Source organism: Takifugu flavidus, chromosome 17 (assembly GCF_003711565.1).
Source record: "Takifugu flavidus isolate HTHZ2018 chromosome 17, ASM371156v2, whole genome shotgun sequence".
Lineage (NCBI taxonomy): Eukaryota > Metazoa > Chordata > Actinopteri > Tetraodontiformes > Tetraodontidae > Takifugu > Takifugu flavidus.
Genome location: NC_079536.1, coordinates 7244947 through 7257669, shown reverse-complemented (window position 1 = coordinate 7257669; position 12723 = coordinate 7244947). Strand labels below are relative to the sequence as shown.

General features: G+C 41.2%; 1 protein-coding gene across 5 annotated transcripts in view; it reads right to left on the bottom strand.

Annotated features, from left to right (window-relative positions):
• ctnnd2a (catenin (cadherin-associated protein), delta 2a) overlaps positions 1–12723 on the bottom strand; it is a 142207-nt gene that overhangs the window by 113959 nt on the left and 15525 nt on the right. For 4 of the 5 annotated variants that reach the window (XM_057012103.1, XM_057012101.1, XM_057012102.1 and 1 more), the window contains exon 2: positions 6582–6715. The exons of the other annotated variant lie outside the window; for it this stretch is intronic. In XM_057012103.1, coding sequence (XP_056868083.1) covers positions 6582–6710 — 129 coding nt within the window. In that variant the 5' untranslated portion in view covers positions 6711–6715. The remainder of the gene's footprint in view (positions 1–6581; positions 6716–12723) is intronic. 5 annotated transcript variants of the gene reach the window in all.

Sequence of the window (12723 nt, the reverse complement as noted above, 5' to 3'; positions counted from 1 at the left end):
TATTCATTTAACTGACCTCTTATTATGAACGAATCTCCAACCAACTACTCTTGCATCTAAATCAATTACAATATCATCAAAAAAGTTGTTTTATTTTAGCAATTAAGTAAAAAAAAAAGTGAAACTAATATTAATTACACAGAGACTGATGTGTGTAGTTTTTATTTCCTTTAATATTGATGATTATAGCGTACAGCTACTGAAAACCCAAAATTCAGCATGAAGAGGTTGAATATTAGAGAGTCTTGGGTAATTGGGTAATTAATTCAAAAGTTTCATTCAAAGGGTTTGTGAGCCTTTAAATGGTCTCTCAGTCTGGGCAACATACCGGTAATCACGGGAAGACTGCTGAACAGACAGTTGACCAGAGGTCACTCTGCAGGGGGACGATAAAAGGTCGTTGCTAAGGAAGCTAGCGGATCCGTTCTGAGCACTGTATCCAAGCACACGCAGGGGAAGGTAAATGGAAAGAACGACAGTGACAAGCACACCCTTGAGAGGATCGTGAAACAAAGCAAGAATACGGCGGAGATTCCAGAGGAGTCAGAGCTGCAAGAACCACCAGACGTTTCCAAGACAAGGGCACGTTTTATTCCTTTTGCTCAGCTAATCCTGAATCAGAGGACGTCAGTGGTGTGATAGCAAAAAAGGGCTGGACTCTTGCTCAGTGATCCAAATAATTATTTATTTATTTATTTTGTTTTTGAATTTCATTTGGGACCCAAGGTCTCAGAGTCTGCAGCTATGGTTTGGGGAGCCATGTCATCTGCTGCTGTTGGTGCTCTGGGTTTTATCAGGATAGCGCTTAGCGCGGCATCTACCAGGAGACCTTTAGAGGACTTTCTGCTTCAGAAGAGCTGAGGGCTGCTATCAGAGCAACCTGCCACGGACTGAGCAGCTCCATGGCGCACCGCACTGCTGCAGTACTGAGGAGCCCTGACCAAGCACTGAGTGCTGCCCTTGTTCACACTTTACTGAAACAAATCCACCTTTTAATGATACATATTTTATCCAGGTGCACTAGAACTACTCAAGGTTCTGCATAAATCCATGTTCCAAAAGGGTAAAAATGCTATTGAATCATTTCATTAAAACTTCAGGTGATGAGAGATGAGAGGGAAAAGTGCCAATTTTTTCTGAATTTTTTGACCTCACATATTAGTGAATGTCAATAAATGAAGAGGTCTTAAAAAGAACTCCACGAAGAGCTTTTATTAGAACTTTGCTTGTTCAATATCTCTGCAACAAAAAAAAAATCCTCTGCAGAACTTGTCTCTCTTTTGCTCCCATTCTTGCATGAAGTGTCTGTTTTTACTGGCGAAGCAGTTGGTCAAGACGGGCGTGATACTTTATGTGCATACCACATAGCTGGGGGGTTCAAAAGTACTGTTGCAACTAAATAAAACAAATTGAAAGAAAACAATTCCATTGTTTAGAATGTAAGACTTCACATTGCGGAGAACTAAACACTAAAGTATTTACCGTCATAACTAGGACATCAACCAATGTGCCACTGTACCATTTGTCACCATGTTGAGGAAATATTACCACATCAACCCAGGCCAATCCCTGCTAATGCCTCAGTTTAAAATCTTTTAATTGTTATACTTTGTTTAAAGATAGAATCAACGCTACACCAGGTTATCGTTCTTGAGCAAGAGAAGCTCAAAGCACAAACAGGCAGAAGAAGACTGTTGGACACATACAGTCTTGACAGTCTGCTGAGTTGCTGAGGCTGCACAAAATAACACAATTTCCTTTCTATTGCCTGACAAGCTAGAGCATCAAATTGCGATAACACCAGCACTGGTTCCAAGGGCTATCCATAAACTGTTGCCACTTTCACCTGTATTACTATTCAATATAGTATTAACATTCATGGTGCATATGAGCCCTTTGGCAATTGCAAATTAGCATTCAACATATTGCTAACGGGTTCATCAGCATGCAAGCAATTACAACCCCAAGCCAGATTTAAGGTTCAGGAAACATTAGCATGCAGGGAGCAGACTAGTTACTGGAATTCATACACACATCACAAGTGGGCTCCACTTCTGTGGTAAAGGCTAGCGGAACTGAACGTCAGTGAATGTGGTCTCGCAGTCCCATTCATACGGACGTCACACAGTACAGCAAAAAGGGCTGATGTAGGTGGGCCCATGTAGTTTCCATTATGAGAAGAAAAATCATCACAGAAACACAAACAGTCTCTTGGGGACTGTGTTGTTTTGGCAGCAACGGGCCTGTTTATGAGTGGATAATCCAAGATCCATGTGATTAAAACTGCTCCAAAGCACTCCTGACACTCCATTACCCAGCATGCCCCAGGTGAGGAGGGATTGTACATATTGATTTCACGGCTCATTAAACTTCCTGTCTAATCATGTCATCGTTCTTCCTGGTCCAACCGGATTTTGCATTGTTCATAAGCGATTGGGAATAAGAGGAAACGGTGGACAAGTAACAAACGACCACATTAATATGGAGTTTGGATTCTTGGTGCACCATTAAGGGAAACAATGTCAAACTGTGGACTTCTGACCCAGTTTTTAGGTGTCTCTAGTTGCTCCGGATGGACTAAGGTTCATTACAGAAGATCAGCTAAAAGAGTGTTTGAAGAGAGCTAGGTCAATGGATCTGGCACCCTGCTACATCTGTGGAGACAGTGGCAAAATCAATATGGATCCTTTTTGATTAAAAATGATGTTGAACAGGCGCGTTGTTGAAAAGGCTTGAAACTGCTCAGTCAACCATGGGTGTGGCTGGGGTGTAACAATACACCCAGCAGATTAGTGGAAAGCAGGAGCACTTTGTCTTCAGCGTGCAGCAATTGTTAGCAGCATTCAAATACATGATTTATGGCAGGGAAAAGGCGTTCTTTATTTTAAGACATATTTTTAACCTGGTGTGTTTGGCTTTGTGTAGCTACGTGAGAAATTCACTCTGAACAAATTGGACATTTGCATTCAAATGCAAATAATATCCAGATGAATGAAGCGGCGTGTTAGAGAGTGTAGTACCCAAGACTGAAAACTGTACAATGGACTTCATAAGAAGTAAGAAGTTTGCTTTTCGGTGCGCAAGACAGTTAGCACTGAGTAATTTATTCCCGGCACAGATGTTGCACAAACAGCACTATTCCGTGGTTCCACTTTCATTTATTGACCTTCAAATATCTGGATCGGGAGTAGTCTGAGAGGGGTGCGTGTATCTGATGTGATATTTGAAACACAGGCTTACTTGCTCTTTCTATTCTCACCTCTTTTCTGTTTAAATTTATTCGGGAATCCTTCATGGTTTTCCTGCACATACGTGAGTGTTGTCGTTGCACTGCGAGCTCTTCCTGTTACATCTCATCTCATTTGCTTCTGTCTTTGGCCCAAAGCACGGCAGCTGCAGCCACATGTATCCTGCCAGCTGCCAGTTACGATGATGGTGACAGTACAGTGGGGGCGCACGCCGGGTGATGTTGACTAAATGGAACATTGCACCACCTCGAGCAGACAAACTCACACACACACACGTATAGAGCAACAGCGCCAAAAATGCTGTCTGCCTCCAGGCCAAATAATAATTCTTCTCCAGCCATAGCCAGGGTGAGGCCCCACAGATGCTCACAGATCTGAGTGAAATGACACAGTCAAGCTTGCAGAAATATCACGAGTCACCTTGGTGGCGTTTGGGGACTTTATGCATATATTTAAATGTTTGCAACGTCCTTTTATGAGTAAAGCTACTGTTTAGAAGGCTGCATAATTAGATTGCATTACATTACATTCATTTTTCTGCCATCGCACGAGCCACAGGTACAAGGCAATGACATGCAAACTGTTCAATAACAACCTGTGAATGAACAACAGGAAGGTTTATTGTTTGTATGAAAAAGGCCACTATTTGTCTGCAGAGTGTGTTTACTGGCAGCTCTAAATGATTGCTGACCTCCTCCTGACCAGACATCCCACTCACATTACAGCCTGCTCATCCATACCTTACACACATGCACACCACCTAACTCAGCTCTCTCCGCAGACATGCAGACCGTGGCAGCTGTAGATTCACACAGCTTAGTGATAACAATCCAGAATCTGAGCTCAGCTATGTGTACCTTGATTGTTTTAGTATCATTTAGCTGAATAATACTTTAGCAATTAACTGGCGACTCATCCAGGGGTGGACCAGCTTTCGCCCATTTTGCACCCAACCTTTGACACCAAAAGGGATTAAGCAGTTAAGAAGATGAGATGAGACGAGATGAGATGTTCAGTGTATGTAAAAAACTGGCAGCTGAAAACTGGCAACACTTCTGGGTTAATCAGACATGAACAGTTTAATAAGTCTAATGTAATTTGACAAATATGTTGTGTTATAAAGCAGAGGCAGTAAGTTAAAGCTTGTTACAAGTCACAATGACATGGTGTGAATACACCACCAGTGTCCAACCCCTTCTAAAGAGCAGCTAGCTAAACATGCTATTTATATAGATGGAGGCCAGTTGGTTGAACAGACAAATAGAAAGACGAACGGACAGGCGGGCAGACAGACAGACTGACAGACTCATCCGGGCAGCTAAACAGCTAAACTGGGTGTAAATCAGACACACCTACAAGATCAATTTAAAAGTAACTCCTCTGGTGCAGAAGAGCCTCTGAAGGTCTGAAATGTGCTCAGTTTATAAGCGAAATCCTAGTGGAGCTTCAAGAAAAGGAGCACTCACAGATAAGTGTAGGCCAGCCCCCGAGTGCGCTGAAGTTTCAGCTGAAGGAGCTGAGAGGCTAAGTCGCACTTATAGGAGATGCATTTCACTCTGTGTTCTAAAGGAGATCCTTGATGCTTGAAACAGGATAAACATCGATGGGACGGGGAGAACTGCTAGAGCCTGATGCAGAGGCATCACAGAATAACAAATATCTGCTTCTCTGATAGAAATTACTGACAAAAAGACAATGTTTAGTTTTAAACTTGGAATTATTTATGTAGCACTAAAATGGCTGGTTATATATACAGTATACAACCTCTCTGTACCCCCCCCTTCTGTGTATATTTATCTTTAGTATTTAAACTGCTCAACATATCGCCTCAACCACACAATATTTCAAGAAGGAGACAACCCAAAAACAGGAGCTGTTTGGGTGTGAGAAGAATGATTGGGGGGTGCCGCGACACTCTTCCTTCACAGGATTTTTTCAGCAAACACCCTAAAAAAAAAGACAAAAGTTGTCGGGAAATTTAACAAACTGGGATCTTTAACAAGTGTAAAAATATTCTTCACAATGCTTTTTTTTTCTTTTCCTGTCAATCATCCACAATGTTGAAAGCTTTAATGCTTCCCAGGCATACGCAGAGCTTTAATAGTGACGCGGAGTTAAAAACACATTCATGGAAATGAAAATAACCTCAAAATAGTAGTCTGATTTTTTATTGAATAGCTTTATTAAGTATTATTGTCATGAGAATCATCAGGCCTTAGTTTAAAAAAAAGCAGTAGTTAACAAAAAATTAGAGGATGGATGGATGGATGGATGGATGGATGGATGGATGGATGGATGGATGGATAACATAGTTTTCCTTGTCATTGTGAAGAACAAGTTTTTTCAACTATATTTACAGTATACTTGCGGACAACAGTCAGTCCTGACCCAGAAGTGTGTGTGTGTGTGTGTGTGTGTACCAAAAATACTCATTCTACTAGCTAAGTGAGGACATTTTGGCTGGTCCTCATAAATTGAAAAGACTGAGGGATACAATCTGGTTTAAGACTGAGGTCGGAGTTAGGTTTGGTTCAAGATCAGGGTTCATTGGGTTGTCACAAAGATGAAAGTGCGCATGTGTGTCTGTGTGTGTCATGTTAGTGCTAGGAGTTGCAGGCACCTTGTTACTTTACAAAACACAGAGCTTCTGATAACCAGGAATGTAAATGAATTTAACCTAATAAACCTAAGAACGATACGAGAATGTAAAAGCCAATTTAGTAAGTTCAGTACAATTGTTCCCTCAATGAGAAAGACCAGGGTGCTAGTTTACATCTGATCTCAGATCTGACTTTATGCTTCAGGCTTCAGTGGTTTTAGTAATGTAGCAGTTCTGCCAAATAAGGAGAACACACAACAATGAATGCCCGTCACAAAAAGGGAAAAACCCCAAAATTATATCATCACATGTCCTTCGCTTGGGGAGAGAAATGGAATATTATCTGATATGAAATTAGAAAGAAATCCGGAGTCAGTGCAGATGGAGAAAATGATAAGTCTGTGGCGGAGTGTGCTCCCTGATGAGCTAAATCCAAATGAAAGAGCATTCGTGACACAAAGGAATAAGTTCCAAGGATAAAGACAAACACAAGTGGGCCAAATGTCTTTCCATTGTGCACCGAGGGTCGTGTTTGTTCGGGAGGTGGAGTGTTTTATACTTTAACACTTACAGTGAGACATAGAGAAAGTCATCTTGTGTAAATCTGTGATCACACTTATTATTATTCACAAGCAATACTGACGGCAGGAAACAGTCAACCACCTTTTTCCTGCCTCATAAAGAGTCTTTAGCCCCGCCCCCGACGCATGCCACAGGCGTGAAAACATTCCTACCTGCTCTTTGACGGAGGCCAGGATAGAGGAGGTGGTCTCTGTCTCAGATCTGTCTCCGTTGGAGGCTGGCATCACCGGGGCAACCATGGCCCCCTTCTCCTGCTCCACAGGCTGCTCTGGCACCGGCATCACGACTGTTGACACGAATGTACAGGGGGGAAAAAATGAAAACCCAGCTTTTATTATCAATGGAGCTCTATGTTTTAGAATGCTTCTCTGAATTTTTCGTATTCACCTTCAAGATAACCACAGTAAGAATCCATCTTATTCATACAGCACTCCTGACTCAATGAAACTTTACTTTAGTGAAAAAGTCTTACATGACAACATTAAAGAGAATAAATATATTGAACAGTAAAGGCTGGAAAGGTGCATCGATGTTTGGGTGGATGAGTTCCAGAGGGTGGGGACAGAGGTGGAGATGGTTGTGTCACCCCAGGGTTGGTTCTGATGGCTGGAGAGGGGAAATTTGGAGGTCAAATGAGCAACTTTGAACTGGATGCATCTTAAAAGGGGGTAGCCAGTGATAGTTCGGACAGAATCCCCTCACGGGAGCGGTGCTGGGTGAGGAGGCGGGCAGCAGAGTTCTGGCTATACCAAGTTTACAGATGGCTTTTCAAGATGAACCCTTATGGATGGATGCAGTGACTGTGTTGATAAGGGATCAACATCCCTGGTGATTGTAGCCTGTCCTAAAATACGCTAAAATGATTAATTATATGTTATAATTATATTAATTAATATGTTGTTACCTAGACAATCTTCTCTGGTACCCCAGCGGGGGCCGACAGTCCCATTTTCTTTGGTCAAGTTGGACGATGCAGAGATTTTCTTGAACCATGTCGATCCTGTGCATTTGATTTGATTTGGTTTATTTATTCTTTTTTTAACAGCACATCCCTCCGGCACTGAACCGGAGCCCTAGACCATCAGAGCAGAATGAACTTTGCAAAGTTGCACTTCTTCAATAATTTATTCTGAGGCTCCTTGGCAACAGTTTCTTGCTGTGCTGGTTTGGATCTTGTTTCCCACAAACTGATACTTTAACTTCTTCCTCTTTCTATAAATGCACAAGCATCCTATTACTGTGAAAACTCCAACAGGTTTAAGCACACTTAGTATAGTACACACAAACACTATGTGCTTCACATTCATGGCCCCCTCAGGATATTATGAATTTCGAGGCTGAATCAAGGAAGTGTGGACAGTATATCAGTGGTCATTGATTCGGAGGAGTGTTATTTTTGCTTTATCTATGAAAAATGTACTGCAATTATTTTTGACTTTGTTCCATTGGAGACTCTGTCCCAACAACATATCGACAAAGATGATTGGTCAGCACATGCAACGCAGGTGCTGTCAGTGAGCAAGCTCAGACTGATGTGATATGATTTATACGCCCTGGATCCCACAACCATAAAACATGACAATGGACTGAAGAAAAAGGTGTTCTCCAGCAGGTGACAGCAGCTGCTCGATCAGAATCTTAGTGCTATTTGTGTGCATCAAAAGGAACACACAATGTCCACTTCGTGGATATTGGTAGAGGGGAAACGATACGTCCATCGCCTCCCCAAAATGCTCGGTCTTAGGTTGTTTTTCATCATTTCTCAAGGGTATTCTCCAGTGAATGGGGATGGGGGCATGTTGGGACTGGCATTGTGCCAACATGGTGGCACTGTAATATTAGTGTGCTTGTCAAGACCCAAAAGTTTTCAGCACCTTTTAAAAGATAAACATGTCCACTATGTGGCTTTTTTAAACAATGCAGCTATACAACTAGAAACCTGCTGCCAGACAATCGATCTTCATACACACAAAAACTTTGTTGGAACTCAAACTTGGATCACATGCAAATCCAATTAATGCCTGGTTAAGCATTAAAACTTTCCATAAACAATTTAGAAAGGATGTAAAACAGCATTACAAAGGAAAAACAGACTTTGAGCAACTGCCAGTGTTTTATTTGAAGAGGCGCATTTAAATTAGACTTGTCCGTCTTTTATCTCATTAATCGGCTGCTCTTACTGTAGAACATAAATATTAATTACCTTTGTAATAACACTCAAATTCTTGAAATGGGGTGAAGCATGATTGGTGGAACAACAATAATTATGTTTTCCACACCCAATTTCCCAAGTCGATCAATTGTGACTACAAAGAGTGTCGACTGATTGATAGCCCCAATTTACCTTAATGTTACGTCTAAATTTAAACCATGAATAGTGTATATTTTGGGGCAGTGTGAGGTGGGGCAAATATGAGAACAGGAACACACATGCACACTCGTACGCAGGCGTCTAGGGATGAAGACATTCCCTGTACCTGTTGTTGAATTATATTGATGTTTTGGGTCATCTTCCATGCATAATCCTTTAAATACTGACAGTCGATATTAGGTTTGCAAATATTTATAGAATTTAACACCAATCTATAAAGTTATAACATCAAAACCCAGGTGGAATTACACTGTTACAGTGCCTGTGTAGATCACAGTATTCCTATTACACCTTATCACTTTGTCACATTATGTATTTGCAACATATATGTCCTAAAATCAGAAACTCAAATAACCTTTAAATGTTAGCTGAGCACCAACTCAGAATGGAACCATGTCTGGCCAGTGATCAGCAGGCTGGTCACACAAACGCATGATCTGAGGCTTTGAGGCTGTGTTGCTCACTTCAAACCCTCGTCAGAGGAGACGGGGACATTGATTTTTTTAAATCCATATCTCGATTGTGACTTGTTGTGTTACGCTGATGCGTGTTACTCTATTGTTCTAAGTAACAATTTCGCATGAGTCCTTTATAGGGAAAATTAATATTGAATGACTTTCTCTTACAGAAAAAGGGTAAAACAAATGTCTTTTTTTGGCATTTGCTGTATTAGCCTGGAGCACTGAATGCATGGAGCATGCAGACACATCCACCCAAACACAGCTCAGTCAGGGAAGCACTGAGATGCTTGACCTAGATTGGGCGCCGGCCTTGAAGACATGCAGGAGGAACCATCAGCATACAAAGTCAGAAATCCACATTCTCTCTCTCACAGAATGTCTTTTTCTGACTTTTATTAAGTGCAACAAAGTAGGCTCAACTTTGATTTATTCTTATAGCGGGAAAAATAGCAGCATTGGTGGGTTTTTTTTAATTCCATACAGAGTATATGTTCCTTCTGACTCAAGAGGAAAAGAAAAAAACAGTCATTAATTTCCAAGTGCAAGAGTAAAAAGTTGGATCAAGGAAGAGAGGTTCCTGCCAGAGTGCTCTGGAACCTGTCGCGCTGCATAAATTTTGATGATTCTTGGGCCAATCACTGTGTGGAGATGCATCATGAGGCTCATTTGGACTGACGCGATCTGAGACTACATTTGACTTACAAATTCTGACCTTAAATCAGAGCAGGTCTGCGGGCAATAACAAGCCTTGCAAATGATGTGAATTCTGGAGCCCAGTCAAAGACAGTTTAATCCAAGCTTATCTTACTGACAAAAAGCAACACTGGCAACTGGAAAGAAAAGAAATATGACCGCATTTGACTCTACATCCAACAATATGTCATCTGTACCAACCTCGTGGAGACTTTTTATTAGCTTCCCTCACTAAATAATAGGGGTAGGTTCAGTAAAAAACACTGTCATTTCCTAAATTCACTATGGACGGCAAGGAAGACGTCTGTTCCCAAAGTCCCAGACTTAATGCACAAAAGGGAAATTATAGAACGTGCAGATGTTGGAGAGAACTGGACAGAAAACGTAAATAGCAAAACCAAGACAAAGGTGTAAGAACAATTCCTTTCCCATTGTCTCAGCCAACACCCCCCCCCCCACACACACACACACACACACACACACACACAGACACATGTTCTTTTCACACCTGTCAGAACTCATCCTTTCTTTCCCTGTCAAACCAAACTAATTAAAGAAACACCTTGAATAAGTGTGAGATTTTAGGTTTGCTTGACATAGCTTTTCCTCTTAAACTCGGTTACCCTAACAGCATCAGCTCCATTCACTGCTCTCACTACATGTACAAAATCCAAAGATTAAAGGTATCTCACACTTATACCTATGCCCACCATGCTTCTTCTAGAACTTTAGACCCTGTGTACTATACTAAAGAAGCTTTCTGTGTATACATTACTATTTAAGGACAATAATATTGTATACAGAAGGATGAATTTCATATAAAATAGCCTATACAGCCCCCATGAACACGTGAAAGCATTCATGTTTTAATGTAGGATATTCCCAAATGTGTCTGTAGCTGCCTGAGGAAATGCCACCAGTAATCAGTAAAAGCTTTCTGAAAGTCTGAGAAGCTCTGTCTTTAATTCAGAAACCTGAGGAACATAATGCAATAAAAACAAGACCTTTAAAGGTTTCCCAGCGTATAGACTCATTGGAACGGCATTGAAGGTATTGATTTAGCAAAGGCCAACATTTTTTTTAAAAAGTGCACAAGATAGTATTACAGCTTCAAGCTTGATGGGGCACTGTAGTTTATTTCTGCAATTTTACTGCAAATAGTTGGGAAAAGCAAATGCTCGGCTTTAAAATAAGGAATAAAAAGCCCGCGTTGAGACAGCACCAGTTGCACCAGTTTCTAGTTAGTCCCATAATCTACACCATTATGACAAGAAACAAACAAAAGCAACAATGTAGAAAATTCATTCATTTGTATAAGCAGGCTGTGGCCATCCAAGAGTCCCTCAAAGGGACTAACTCCCAGTAGTTCCCCAAAAGAACAGCCCTATGTACACTTGGGCAGGAGGCCACATGGAGAAGCTAAAAAAAGGTATTAATGAAACAGACAGAAACAGGCAGAGTCTGGCTTCACTGGTGCATGAAACTAATTCACAACAGCACCTTGATCACTCTGCTGATGACTGACACGTGCAATGAGCAGGCTATAGCTGGCTCTTCCACACCATGTAGTGTGAATGAAGCTCTTAATAGCCAATACTAAGAAGAAAAAGTTGAAATACAGTTGCAGCGACCTGCTCTGTAGGAGCTGACTGACAGCTAGTGTTGACGCTGCTGCTGACACACTGGGATGGGTTGTGGTTGGGTGGAGCAGCAGCACATGAAGAGTCAAACAAATGGAAGCACCTTAATGATGAGTTGAAATAGAAACTTTTTTCTCAGATCAGGCCAATGTCACTTTTCACTATGGGAGTCGAATAAATGACAAGTCATTAATATCAACAGTCTTTGATAGCAGGAACATTTTTAGTAGACATATAGAAATTTCTGCTTTTATAACCACACGCTGCTGTGAAAATTTTATTACCTGTCACTTGCTGGTCATCACTTCTCACTAATGCAGTTATCAGCAGAGCTGCAGACATTTTTTCTTTTCACTGGAGATCATGTCCTACAGGTCTGTGGATAGCAGGAAGACCCTCATATTTGCATTAAGAGACAGGAGGGAGGGAGAGAACAGCTATGGAGGATCGGGGTGTCACATGTGGGCGTAATGATTTCTCTTTATGAACTCAATGACAGCATCATATCATTGTGAGACTGGAAACAGGTTAAACTTGACCTGAGTGGCTTATTGTCACAAATACTTGATAACATACTTGTCCGTTCTTTCCTGTTATTTTCATCATTACTGCAATGATTATAACCAGAAACCAAGAAAATAGTAACTGGTTGTTTTATTTACAGTTGAAAAAGCAAGGATTAACAATTATTTTCATTTATTATCAGAAGGAAGGTGGATTCAAGCCATCTAATTGGGTCTTAGCTGTGGTGTAATTGGTCCAAACACCACAGTTGCACCTGTTAACAAGTCACTCCATACCTGAGGAATGAGAACAAGCCTTCTTATAGTAGCCTAACTGATAGTCTGTACAAATACAAAAGCAATGCCCTGAGAGACTTTTTTGGTCCTGTCAGGAACGCTACGTGGAGTGAACATTTTCATGGCAAACTCAACAACCCCCCACTCAACTCCTCCTGTGTGTGATTAATGGCAATACAGTGTAAATGCTAGAGCAGCGTGTTGGCAACAAAGTAGTCCCTCAGTTTTTCTCCGTCATCCTCGCAGCCCAACACCCGTCATCCGCGATATACTTAGCATATACCACAGCATGTCCTGATGTACTGCTGCAATATACATATTTAAATAAA